Source organism: Aotus nancymaae, unplaced genomic scaffold (genome assembly GCF_030222135.1).
Source record: "Aotus nancymaae isolate 86718 unplaced genomic scaffold, 86718_ANA_hifiasm-v0.15.2.pri h1tg000077l, whole genome shotgun sequence".
In the NCBI taxonomy this organism is placed as follows: domain Eukaryota; kingdom Metazoa; phylum Chordata; class Mammalia; order Primates; family Aotidae; genus Aotus; species Aotus nancymaae.
In genome coordinates, this window is record NW_026988492.1 from 12,244,154 (window position 1) to 12,257,833 (window position 13,680).

The 13,680-nt window shown below is 43.8% G+C and overlaps 1 protein-coding gene across 3 annotated transcripts in view; it reads left to right on the top strand.

Moving 5' to 3' along the window:
• PIP4K2A (phosphatidylinositol-5-phosphate 4-kinase type 2 alpha) overlaps positions 1-13,680 on the top strand; it is a 175,820-nt gene that overhangs the window by 130,979 nt on the left and 31,161 nt on the right. For all 3 annotated transcript variants that reach the window (XM_064368359.1, XM_064368360.1, XM_021666145.2), the window contains exons 5-6: positions 8,012-8,158; positions 13,382-13,420. In XM_064368359.1, the coding sequence (XP_064224429.1) occupies positions 8,012-8,158; positions 13,382-13,420 (186 nt within the window). The remainder of the gene's footprint in view (positions 1-8,011; positions 8,159-13,381; positions 13,421-13,680) is intronic.

Here is a 13,680-nt window from a genome sequence, read left to right on the forward strand (position 1 = left end):
CAGCTATAAGCAAACTGTTTTTTAAAAAGACAGAAAATAAAAACTGTTAGTGTTGGAAATGCAGGTTACAGACCAAAAAAAAAAAGGTCAGCAAATAGCAAAGTTTCTGAGAGCACTCTTAGAAAGTAACAGAAGCTATTATGTGGAAGTAATGAAGGGAAGTGACAAGAGGTGACCAGCTATGACAGTGCAGAAGTGAACAGTGCTTAATAAAAGGACTATTTTAATTTTTTTTTTTAAGAGATAGGATCTATCTGTGTTGCCTAGGCTGGTCTCAAACTCCTGGGCTCAAGCAACCCTCCTTCCTCAGCCTCCCAAGTAGCTGGGCAAAAACAATATTTTAAAATGCAAGCATAAGTAATATAGTGAGTTTAACAATGAGAATAGGAAAGCTGACCCCAAGAATAAGAGTGATTGATTTAGCTACATATAATAAGCATAGGAAGAATTGGTGATAATCAGGTTCACTTTTATGAAGTTTGAGAGTAGATTTTCAGCACCTGTTGAGATGGAAGTTCAGTGCCACAGCTGCATTGCAGGCGTCGAAGCCACCGCTCCAGGCGCCAGGCAAAGCTGCTGTTTGATGTGATCAGAGGGCTTGGCTACAGGTGACCTGCAGAGCCCAGACAGCTGGAAATGACAGGTGAGCATTGTACCACCAGGAAGAATGCCTCGGGGAAAAGCCCTGTTCAAGGAACCACTGAAAAGAACACTTTTCGGTATTATGTGCACGCTGCCTGTGCTCTCACAGAAGAATAAGCCCACTTATCTGGTGTGTGCTTTTAATTTCTGAGCCACACAGGGGACGGCCAGCATTGCTCAGTGTTTGGTCCATTTGCAGCCTCCTCTGCCTTGGGAGTTCAAAGTGGATACAGACAGGAGTTGGCAGACTCATCCATTCTACAAAGGAGCCTCCCGGGCCGCATTGGAGCACTGCACCTGTCGAGTCTGTAAAGTGAGACATTACCATCGCAGATGGGGACAACTGTGTTGATATGTCCTTTTGCCAGTGGGGAAGGACTGCCTTGTAGCCACATCTAGACCGTGGTTGAAAGTGAAAGAAATGTACCTTTCCTAAAGAGCAGCCCCAAGGACTAAATTAGAACTTTGCCATTCTTGTAATCTGGAAGTTACACGTGTAGAAGAGAGAAAGTAAAGCCTCCTAAGATTGTCTCGTGATTGAGCCAACAGTGTTTTACAAAAGGTGATAGGTAGAATGTTTAAAACTTTTACAAAGAAGAGAATGCCTGGGCCAAATAATAGATTATTAAAAGCATGGCATAGTGGTGCCCCCAGTACATGCTCTTCTTGCTGTCTATTATTTTGTTGAGATGGGGTTTCGCCATGTTGGCCAGGTTGGTCTCAAACTCCTGGGCTCAGATAATCCGCCCGCCTTGGCCTCCCAAATTACTGGTACTACAGGTGTATGCAACCACTATGCCCAGCCTCTTCTTGCTATTTTTGAAGTATTGTCTTACAAATTATTTTGTTAACTTGTCTATCATGTTTGAGTTCTTCAAGAAAAATGTACTCAGGGTTATGATCCTAGAAGCAACATAAGATAGAAATAATTTTTTGGTGTTTCTTTTATGTTTACAAAAAATCTCACTTTATGCATAAATACAGAGACACTGATTATTCATCATGGAGAGTCCTTGAAATTTGAATCCCTTTCGTGCATTAAAGATATAATTCGTGTCTGTGAGAGCATTTGGGGCACATATTAGGTGCTCGTGGAAGTCTCCCTACCTCACCCTTTCTGCTTCTACCCTCTCCACCCCTCACCCCAGGGTGCTGGCTGCATTTTGGCCCTGATTGAGTCATCAGCAGGCCCTGTTTCCCTTATCACCACATTCATCAGAATGGGGTGTCTTTTTTTTTTTCTTTTTCAGGTAAAGTCTTGTTCTGTCACCCAGGCTGGAGTACAGTGGTGCAACAATCTTGGCTCACTGCAGCCTCCACCTCCCGGGTTCAAGCGATTCTCCTGCCTCAGCCTCCTGAGTAGCTAGGACTACAGGCACCCACCACCATGCCTGTCTAATTTTTTTATTTTCAGTAGAGATGGGTTTCACCATGTTTGTCAGGCTGGTCTCAAACTCCTGACTTCAAGTGAGTGATCCACCCACCACAGCCTCCCAAAGTGCTGGGATTACAGGTGGCAGCCACCATGCCCGGCCAGAATGGGGCGTCTTCAAGGCAGCAAGTTCCTCTGTTGTTTGTATGGGAGCATCACGTCTAAGCAGTGTTATGCCCAAAGATCCCCTCCCCTACAGAGGTGAGGATAGAGAGAGCTGGAGGGGAAGGAGGCAGGCGTTTTCTAATTGGTGTGCACGTGATTCTGTGGTTTAAAGAGAACGCCATTTATCAGCTTTGTTAGTGCACACAAACTTTGGCAAGCTGGGAGGTTTTTAAGTGTGAATCCTGTATCAATCATTGAGTGTGATTCTTTACTCTTATTCAGTGACAGATTGCTATCCCCAGGGTTATACTTCTTCTCTACCCTCACACTTGTATTCCTCCCGTGATGCTAGAGAATGAGGATCCTTTGTGTGATTCAGTTTACATGTGCAGTAATAACCGTAGAACAGATAAACAGCGACCATTTCTGAATTCTTCCCCAAGTTAACCGTGTGACTGCCTTTTTTTTAAGATTGATATCCTTAAACAGTTACTTTGTGGTACTCTCTTTTCCTTCTTTCACGGCTGACATGCCTGCTTTTTTCCTACTTCTTTCTTGTGTAAAATTCTTCATTTGTCATGGCCATCATGAGAGGAATCTAGGGCTTCCCTTTCATGATAAATGACAGGGTTTTTTTTCTGTTTTCAAAAATCTAGAATTTTCCTATTTATGGCACCTGGCAGTAAGAGTCATGGTGTTGATTATAAAGATAGTAGAGAGAGTAGGCATCTTTAGGAAACATCTTGGTTTTTTAAAAATTACTATTTGCTGCATTCATTTCTTTATTCAACAGTTGTATATTAAATGTTTTTTACATGTGAGGTCCTGCTAAGAGCAGTGCTTGCCACCTTCATGGAGCGTACATTTGGCAGGAAGCCGCATTACAAACTAGATGAATCCTATATGTATATGGATGTGAAACTGAAAAGAAAGGTCGTGGACTGGGAATCATAAGTTTGGGGGTTATTGAGACGCAGAAAGGAAAGCAACAGGTGTAGATCAGGTAACCTGTACATAGTGAAGAAGAAAAGGTAAGAGGACATCTAGGTCAGAGCCCTGACAATGGGCATGCAGAGGAGGAAGAATTGGCCAAAGGGCAGGAAAGGTGGACAGAGCAGGAGGAATGCCAGGAGAACGGCATCTCAGAAGCCAAGGGAGGAACTCCTGGACAAGAGCGCTGTGTGCTCATGGGGTTCAAGACAGAAAGGCGGAGAAGCATCTGTCCAATGTAACCACTCAAGGGTCATTGAGAGCTCAGGGGGAACAGTTGCTCTGAAGGGACAGGAAGGTAAAATCCAGAGCAGAATGAGCTACAGAATGGATGGGGGTTACGGAGCAACAGAAAATAAGCATAGACAGTTCTGCCAAGAAGCCAGTCAGGAGCGAGACCAGAGATGGAGAAAGACATGGAGTCAGAGAAGGATTTGCGTTTCTTTTTACCGTTTATTATAAAAGTGTTCAAACGTACAGAAAGCTGGTAGCATATATCCATCACTTAGATTTAACAGTTATTAACATTTTGCCATGTTTGCTTCATTGTATTTTTGCAGAAATTTTTCAAAAGTAAATCACAGACACATTTCCTCTGTAAAACTTTGGTATGTTTCTCTGAAACATAAGGACTTCTCGGGCTGAGAAAATGGCCCATAAATTTCTTACTGTCACCAAACATCTAGTGAGTGGCATAATCAGGTGTCCCCTGTTGCCCTCAAAGTGTACATTGAAGCCAAGATCCAGGCAGTGCCAGAAAGTGCATTTCTGCAATTGAGGAGGGGTGTTTTGTTTTTTTGTTTCTGTGGCTTTCGTGAGAGAAACTTTAGCACATTTAAGCACTGTTGAGAAGCTGCTAGTGCAGGGAGAGAGGCTGAGGATCCTGGACTGAGAGGGAGGATGCCCAAGAACCCGACAGGTCAGGTTCCACAGTGACTGGAGAGATTGGTCTTGGAAGGGGATCCACCGTGTGGGCGCTGAGTGTCTTTGCCTGTTTGTGTTGCTGTGAGGAATACCTGAGGCTAGGTGATTTGTAAAGAAAAGAGATTCATTTGGCTTGCAGTTCTGCAGGCTAGACAAGAAGCATGGTGTCAGCATCTCTCTCTGGTAAGACCCTCACAAAGCTTCCATTCATGTGAGAAGGCAGTGGGGAGCAGGCGAGAGAGGGGGCAGCAGAGAGGAGAGTGCAAGGCCCTTTTCCACAAGCAGTTCTCCCCATGGCACCACGCCATTCGTGAGGGACCCTCCCCCATGACCCGCTTCCCTCCCATCAGACCCCACCTCCAACACTGGGGATCACATTGCAACATGAGGTTTGGAAGAGACAAATATCCAAACTGTATCACTGGGAGATGGGGCAACAGGAAGTCAAGGCGATTCCCCTCCCATGGCACCTTTTTCTACCTGAAGTAGGATAAGTTGCACACAGACAAAACCCAGGCGTCTCCGCTCCCTGATGCAGAGTCAGTACCACTCATGGTGCCGGCATATGATGGATGCTCAGTACATATTTTTTTAATGAATTTATGAGTGAACTTTTTTTTTTTTGGTAAACTGACTGCTCTGACACCCAGGCTGGAGTGCAGTGGTGCGATCTCAGCTCACTGCAGCCTCTGCCTCCTGGATTCAAACGAGTCTCATGCCTCACTCAGCCTCCTGAGTAGCTTGGACTACAGGCATGTACCACCACACCTGGCTAATTTTTGCATTTTTAGTAGAGACGAGGTTTCGCTTTATCGGCCAAGCTGGTCTCAAACTCCTGACCTCAACCTATCCGCCCACCTCGGCCTGCCAAGGTTCTGGGATTACAGGCGTGAGCCACCATACTCTGCCGCTATGAATGATACTGAGAGTGATAAGGGGGTTTTGAGGTTTGATAAATGGAAAAGTTTCAAAAGATACGTAACACTTCCATACTACTTTTTATGTGGTAGGCTCTATTCTAAAAACGTTATAATCATTGTTAAGTACTATTATTATCCCCCATTTTCCAAATGCAGACTGAGAAGGTGAATAACTCTCCAGGGTCACACAGGTAATGAACACAGAACTGGACCAACAGGGCTCCTAGCTGTGTAATGTGGCCAAGGCTCGGGAGACTCCAGCTAAAGCTCCAGCTATGAATCTACAATCTCCTTGGTTCGGGGCTGACCTCCAGCAGCTGGTGTGTGTAGGAATCCTTGGAGTTACACCCACTGGTGTTACGGATCTGTGCTCAGCATTCTCTGGGTCAGCTGGGAGAATCCACCAGGATTCTCATTCAGCCCTCTTTGTGTCGACATCTGCCTACAACAGTGTGTCGTGCTAGAGAATAGAGGTCCCTAGCCCAGACGTTCAAGACCCAGTTAAATGTTCCTCCACGGAAATGCACCAGTGTGCCCTTTTCCCAGTGCTCCCCCTCCAGAAATTCAGTCAATGGGTGGAATTTTTTCTGCTGCAAAATTTTAGCCCGTTAATGCTTTCTAAACCTTTGGTACCACCTGCAGCTTGGCAGTACTGGAATCTAATAGAAAAATGTTGGTTTGACTTGTGGGTTCGTACATATTTATATCCTCGGGAGTTTTAGGTATTCGTCAAAGAGCCCCATATGTGAACCATAGGTTTGAGAACAATTGCATGTAGACTTGCTGCTAAAGTAGTCAGATGTCATCTGTCTCTTCTCAGTGTATGAATTTAGCTCATCTTTAAGGTAGGAGAGATGTAGAATGTGATCTGTATGGGAGCTTTTTCCTGAGAGGTGGGCAGTTAGTCAATGATTTCCTGTGTAAAACTCAAAAGATCTCTTTACCATATTTGTCAGCATGAATAATGCTTTTCCACTGTGAGGAAAAGAGACATAGCTGTCTGTGGCTCTGCACAGCAACTTGAATCAAAGAGACATGGCAGGACTCTGTAAAGATAGTCCATCGTGAGGCAGTGCAGAGAGGGGTTGAGCAGCAAAAGCAAAGCTGGTGTGTGCCCTGGGACAGGGACTGTCTTGTTGGCCCCAAAAATAACTGCCTCGGAGCAGATTCCTCCCAGGACATGTCTGTATGTCAGTTTGGAGCACAAAACAGGTGTAATATTAAAATTTCTTAACAGAGTTTTGATTGAATGAAAATAATCATTATCATCTGCAGTATAGTATAGTACACAGCATTGTGTGAGGTATTTTGACACACTCTTATCTGTAATCCTCAAAAGAACCTTCAAGGTAGGAATTGGGCTCTTTTTCTGGAAAAATGAAAGTAAAATGTGGAGTGATTTGGTAACTGGCCCAAGAGCTCACAGCTAGTAAACAGAGGTGCCAGGACACATATACACACCTTTCTGGCTGGCAAACGTACATTCTCTCTACTGCACGCTGGACTTCCCCAATCTCCATGTTTGAAGGCTCATCTGGCCATCTTTCAACAGAGGCCAAGAACCACAACCCTTTTTATTTCTTCAGATCAGATGTGAGAAATGTTCTTTTCACCCAGTGGCTACTACCTGTTTTGCATTAGCAAAACTCAATTTATTATATTTTGAAAGGAAAGATATAGAAAACGTTTAACTCATCTGATTTCAAATAACAAGGTGAAACTCTACTCAGGAATTACATCAGATTAAAATACATAGCTCAGTTATTGCCAGCAAGAAAAAAGAAGGGGAAGAGGCTCTTTAAAACTTGCCAAAATTCTAGATGACAAAAATCAAAGTCAGCTGCCAGTGCTGTTTATCTTTAATGAACAAAACTGAAGGCCTTTTCCTTCTTAAGGTGGTTAAGTATCACCAGAATTGATTATTAATAGTATTTACAATGAAAAGTTTGAAAGGACACTCTAATTACTTTTGTATTTTTTACGATATGCTCATTGTAAAAAAAAAAAAAAAAAAAAAGAAATTCAAGCAGTATAGAAATAAAAAAGGATCAGAATTCCTTCCAATCACATCATCAGCATCTGGTGAACGTTCTTCCCAGCATCTCTGAATATGCCCAACATGTATGGTGTTTACAATAATGAAATCTCACCATTTATGCTGTTTGTTATCCCGGAGATTACACATATGTGTCATGGACATAGGAGAACTTTTTTGAAATAATCCTTCCCCCTCATTTTAAAGGAAGGAAAACCTAAGCTTCCTTTGGGAAGTGCAGAGGGACCCGTTTTATGAGAATCTGCTCTCAGGGAGAAGTGGCTCCATCTTGTGGCCCTCTGGAGTGTGATCATGAAAGACAGCCAAGGTCCCCTTGGAAATGGTGTCAACCCTGTGGCTCGTCCAGTGAACTTAGTGGAATCCAGCAGGGACCAGGCAGTCCCCATGTGCCAGTAGAGCAGGACTGAGGGTGCTGTGGTCACAGGGGTTGCCCCTTTCTCCCCTGCTCTCGTGGGAAGCTTAGCTCTGCCCTCCCAGCTTCTAACACTGGGCTCTCCACAATTTCCTCTTTAATCTCGACTTTAACACTGTTAGAGAAGCTGATCTTAGCGGCCACATCGCTCTGCCACGACCCTGTAGTCAGGGCTTTGGGGATAGACAGAGTCGCTAGGTGGAGTGCAGTATCCCTTAAAAGTAATTTGAGAAAGACAATCACATGTCCTCTTGCCTTACACTACTATATCCAAGGTTTGACCTTACAAATTCATTTGGAATGTTGGGGGAAAAAATCTGTCTGGAGATAAAATTGAATTTTCTTGTCTGTGTAGAGATGGTGAACACAGATGTGGTTGGTAAGCAGTACAAATGTGGCCATTTTCTGTAACTAGGACCCTAATGGCTGGAGGTTTTCACTTTGTATAAACACCATAGTTGTATGTAGTTTACATCTAAGGAAGCAATCTTTTGATTGGATTTTTTTCTTTTTCTTTCTCTCCTGTGCAGTACATAGTGGAATGTCATGGGATCACTCTTCTTCCTCAGTTCTTGGGCATGTATCGGCTTAATGTTGATGGAGTTGAAATATATGTGATTGTTACAAGAAATGTGTTCAGCCACCGTTTGTCTGTGTATAGGAAATACGACTTAAAGGTGAGATTGATTTTATTAATTTTTGTAAAGTAACTCAAGCTTATTCTTTTACATTGTAAAGGTTGTCATTGATATCAAAAATGCTTAAGACTCACTCAGCGCTTAAAGCTGCCAGGCAGGTAGCAGTGTATTCCTCTTCCAGTGAGGCAGTCAGTGCTTGCTGGCTTCACCAAAAAAGCTTGCATGTGTTAGAGGTATCACATCTACTTAAATATTCAACCAGCTACATACAAGGCCCTGTTCTGAGAGGTGCTGGACATAACAGGATGAACAAACCAAACCTGCACTCAGGGAGCTGACAGTCTAGTGGGTAAAGACAGGCAGTAAGTAGAAGTGATGGACTGTCAAGGAAGGTTCCCCTGAGAAGATGATATTGGAGCGGGCTTGAAGGAGATGAGGAAGTGAGCTGAGGAAGGGTGTTGCTGGCCGAGGGAACAGTAAGTACAGAGACCATTTCAAAGGCCTGGAGGGAAAGGGGGTCCCCTGGAAATTGTGAGAATGGAGTGACGTGATCTGGCTTCTGACATCACCACCTCGGGGGAGAATGTCCAAGTTAGGAGTTGACTTGCCCATGCCAAATCCAACTTGAGGGCCTTTTCTTTGAGACAGAGTCTTCCTCTGTTGCCCAGGCTGGAGTGCAGTGGTGCAGTCTTGGCTCATGGCAACCTCCACCCCCGCTGGCTCAAGCAGTCCTCCCACCTCAGCCTCCCAAGTAGCCGGGACCACAGGCATGCGTCTATTTTTTGGTGGAGACAGGATTTCACCATGTTGCCCAGGCTGGTCTTGAACTCCTGAGTTCAAGCAGGCCACCCACCTCAGCCTTCCAAAGTGCTGGGATTATAGGCTTGTGCCAGTGCGCCTGGCTGGGCCAATTTTATAAATGCATTTTTATTGGAAAACCGCCAGGCCCATTGCTTCTGTGTTGTCTGTTGCTGCTTTTGCACTACAGTGGCAGAGTTGAGTAGTTATCACAGATACGATTTGGGACCACAAAGCCTAAAACATTTACCCTCTGGCACTTTGCAGAAAAAGTTTGCCAGACTCTGGTCTGTGACATTTGGTTCTCAAGTTTTTTGGTCTCAACCCTTTCATGCTCTTAAAAGAGGACCCTCAAAAGCTTTTGCAGATGTGAGTTGTGTCCGTGGATACTTACAGTATGAAAAATTAATATAAGAAATAATTAGAATATGTATTTTTAAAAATGAGAAAACCATTACATGTTAACATTTTTTAGGAAAAAAATAACTATTTTCCAAAAGCAAAATCATTAAGTGAGACAAGTAGCATTGTTTTACAGTTTTGCAAATCTCCATAATGTCTGACTTAATGCGAGACAGTTGGAATGTCATATCTGATTCTGCTGTCAGTCTGTGCAGTGTTATGCCATTGAAGTATGTGACGAAAATCTGAACTCACACAAATAATGAAGTCTGGAAGGTGGGACAGGCATGTTTTAACAACTCTTTTGGATAATTGTAGATACTCTTCTTTGATATTATACCAAAGCTTGACAAGAGGTATTTTCTCAAAGCTTAGTGTGACATTATGGAATCTGAAATCACATCAATGAACTTTTTGTACTTTTCATCAAAATCCATTGATTAGTTTGCATGCATTGTTCTGAATGTGTGACTTTGTCAAGGCATGCACTTGCCATTTGGAACATATTGGTTCACTGAGTTGTGTGACTCTTCCAAATATTGACGAATTTCATTATACACTCTCAAAAAGTCATAACACTGTCACCACCAATGTCATCAGAAAAGTCTTCTACATACTGGGAAGCTGTCAAGCTCAGGGTGGTGGATATAAGTTTTTAAAAAATCAGTTTTTTACTTGGAATCTCAAATTTTATCAGTGGCAACAAGCCCTGTCAGTTGTTGTCTGTGAAATGACAGCATGTAGCGAGCACCCCAGCACACAGGCAAGCCTAGCAGCCTCATTCACTTCGTAGCAAACATCTGTGAGGTGCCCAGATCCGGATAAACATGGACTCTCAGTTGTTCTTTCAAGTAAAAGTGTTGTTTCATGAAAAAGGTGGCTAGTTCAGCTCATAACTCAAACCATTACTGAAACGGTCATTAAGAAACCATTCCTTCTTTATAAACAGAAGTACTTTATGTATACTTCCTGTACAGAATATTGAAAAGACATGTCCTCCTGGGTCTAGATTTGATACATTTAATTTTATGCTTTCGTATGTTTACTACATGCCTACTTGTAGGAGATACCATCTTAGCCATAGGTTCAGCAAGTCATACACAGCTCACAAGTCATAAAAACAAGGACGTATGCTTCAGAGTTACTCTGCATGACGCTGGGTTTCCACTGCTAGCACTTATTGGTGCCTCTGTTTGATTTGTGCTTAACTGCTAGCAGTTCTTTCCACCGTCGTTTTTGCAGCATTCATACAAATATCAAGACAGTCAAAAAAGCAAATAATGTCTCAGTACTATTATAAAAATAGTTTTGGCTTTGAATAGAAGTTTTGATCTTGGGATCCCAGGGTTCTGAACCACACTTTGAGAAATGCTAGTCTACGTGAAGGAAATGGTCTAGGCTTGTCTCCTAACCTCTGACATCCCAACCCACTGGATCCACTTCCCAAATACAGCCTTGTCCTGTCTGCCTCCAAGTCTTAGCCCAACCCATTTTGTGCCCCTGGAATTGCCCCTGGGGAAATCCCAGCCACCCTCCAGGGCCCTTGCCAGTACCAGCCTTTTCTTGAAGCCTTGGCGGTGCTGCTCAGGGCACACAGGACTCTGTCTGACTCTCCCAGGGAAGAAAGCCAGAGTGACCTCTGAAGTCACATGTTCTTCTTTTATGACTTGTTAACCTGGTATAAGTTGCTGAAACTCTATGACCTTCTGTCTCTTCATCTGTTAAAACAGGGATAATTTTACCTACATTTGCAGGGATGTTTTGAGGATTAAATAAGACATATATGTGTCATGTCCAGCATGAGGCATGGCATATGGGAATTAGTCAGTGAATATTGGTTGCCTCATTCATTCTCCTGATGTGTAAGTGCCTCAAGGAAGTATTTCGTTCTAACTTTTTTTTTTATCCCCCTGCAATGCCTGAGATAGTGCCTCGGACAAGTAGGCATCTGGTAAACATATCTTGGAGTAAATTATACTTGGAGATTGGATATTCTAGTTTTAATTTGCCTTGCATTTCACAATTTCATCTCTCTTTCTGACTTGTGGCATAGATAAACTCTGTTCTTGCCAGTGCTCTTAGTTGTGATGGAACCTGTTCATTTCATGGCTTAAACTCTTGGCCTTCCTTTTCTAGTTTTGTTAGAATTTTTTATTCTGAATTAATTTAAACTTGGATGAGTTTTGTGTTTTGTTGTTCCCAAGTTAATGATCAGCATTTACATAAAGATGAAGCTTCCCTGAGAATCAGAAGCAGGGCGGATTCTATTGTAGGAGGGAAAACACGTGCACATACACACACTCCCCTACCCACCCATCCCTCCACAACTTAGTTAAGAATACACAGTAGAATAGCTTCTTCCTCTGCCCAGCAGCAGAAGCAGTACTCAAGTATTACAAATGTCCCAATTTTAAAAAAAAATTTGGGAACATTCTTTGTTAAAATTGGTGTGTAAAGAAAGGAAGGTATTTGTGGCCCATATACAGGAATCCCTGAAGGAAGGAAAGTAGGCCATGGCAAGTGACAGCTGCCGGGCGAGGCTATGAGGGGGCGCAGGCTGTGGTCGTAGAATGGGTTCTCAAGTTTGCCTTCATGAATGGTTCACATTATCCATCTCCATCTGATGGGTCAGCTTTGTGCTACTCTGACTCTCCCCAAGAAACACTGAACATTTTCCCCGGGCCAGCAGCGAGGTCCCTCGGATCTTCCAGTCCTGGGAACACTGAGTGCCAGAGGGGTGAAAGATCGGCCCTGGGGAGACCCCCAGCCTGGTCTTGGCTCCCTTCCCCAGTGCGAGGAGTCTCTTCCTTTCAAGTTTCCACATCTGTGAATTACAGGCAGCATACATCCTAATCAATGCCTGAGCTGCTCGATGAAAGCCAGTAATCAAAATTTTTGATTTCTCTGCAGATGACCAATCTAAAAGCCACTTTTGCTTTTCCCGGGTCAACTGTAAGTTCATTTAATGAATGGCTAACTCAAGTAATCCAGGGCAATAGATGTCTATTCATTAGGTGGTCAAGAAGCAAGTGGCTTGGCTGACCTCATGGTAGTTAGGAGTGTCCTGTGCAGGACGGGATGTTAACCCAGGAAATTGTTCTGTAATTCTTCTCTAGCCATTTATACAGTAAACATAGGACATCTGCTGTGTATGAGACACTGTGATTGTCATCCATTCTTAGGAATTCACTAGACCATTTGTTTCCCAGCTTTTCTTTTGAATTAAAGTCTTCCACAAGCTAAGAGAAGTTTCTCTGCTTGGACTCTACACCTAAAGGCTCCCATCCGCCTCCGAGGTAGACTCAGGTCATCTTAGACAACCCAGAACTCTGAGGCAGAGTTTGAACCCCACTGCAGTAGAGCACAAACTGCTGAGATCAAGGGCCGTGTTTTCCTCCACTTTGTACCTCTACACTCAGCATAGGGCTTGGCACAAAAGAGGTACAAATAACCGTGTGTCTTTGAAGGACTCTCCAAAGTAAATGGGGTCAGAGAGTGGCCGTGGGGGACTGATACATAGCATGCGAGGAAAGAGTATTCGTCAGTAACTCTAAGACAGGGGAGAAAACTGTGTTACAGAAAAAACAGCAGGCGAGGCTGTGCCCACATCTGGAAGACGTAATGTGGGGAAAGAGGCTCTTAACACCCGCATGGTTCCACTGCAGCCAGCTAGTGGGACTCTTTAGGATAACAAGACCAACTATTTCTGCCAGTTGATAAAGGAGGAAAGTGTGGGGCTGATCCAGTGTTGAGTAAGTTGTTGCTCAAGTGGTCAGGTGTTCTGACTTCCAGCAGGTGGACAAGAACCACAGAAACACAGATGAGCATGACAGAGTCAGGGCTGGAGAAGTGGCCAGTGGCCAGGAATACCTGCAGTGAGGGGACACAGGCCTGGCCACGAGCCGCAGTCCGGGAGGGGTGAGAAGCCCGTTCCACGTGGGCTGCAAGGCAGAGTGGGTACGGAGCTGGCTCTCTGCCCTGCCCCGAGCCATTTTCATATTTTCCATGTGTGTAACCCAGTGCCTCCCATATGTATGTTTTTATTATTTCCTTGTATTTCAGGGCTCTACAGTGGCTAGAGAAGCTAGTGACAAAGAAAAGGTAAGTACCTTGCTGTATGTCTCCCCATGTCCCCGGGGGCACACTCACGCAGTCCCAATCACGTTTATTCTTTCTTTCTAGTCTGCCACCGCTGCCATTGCAATTCTTCCATTCCCCCATCTGCTGCCACCAGCAAGAAACACTTTATTGACCTGATGAGAGTTTTACTTTATTTCTCTTTATCAAATTGTTGAAAAATGAAAGTTATTTGTTGTAAGCGTGCTTGGAGGGAACATTCTACGTGCAGCTTGCTCTTGAAA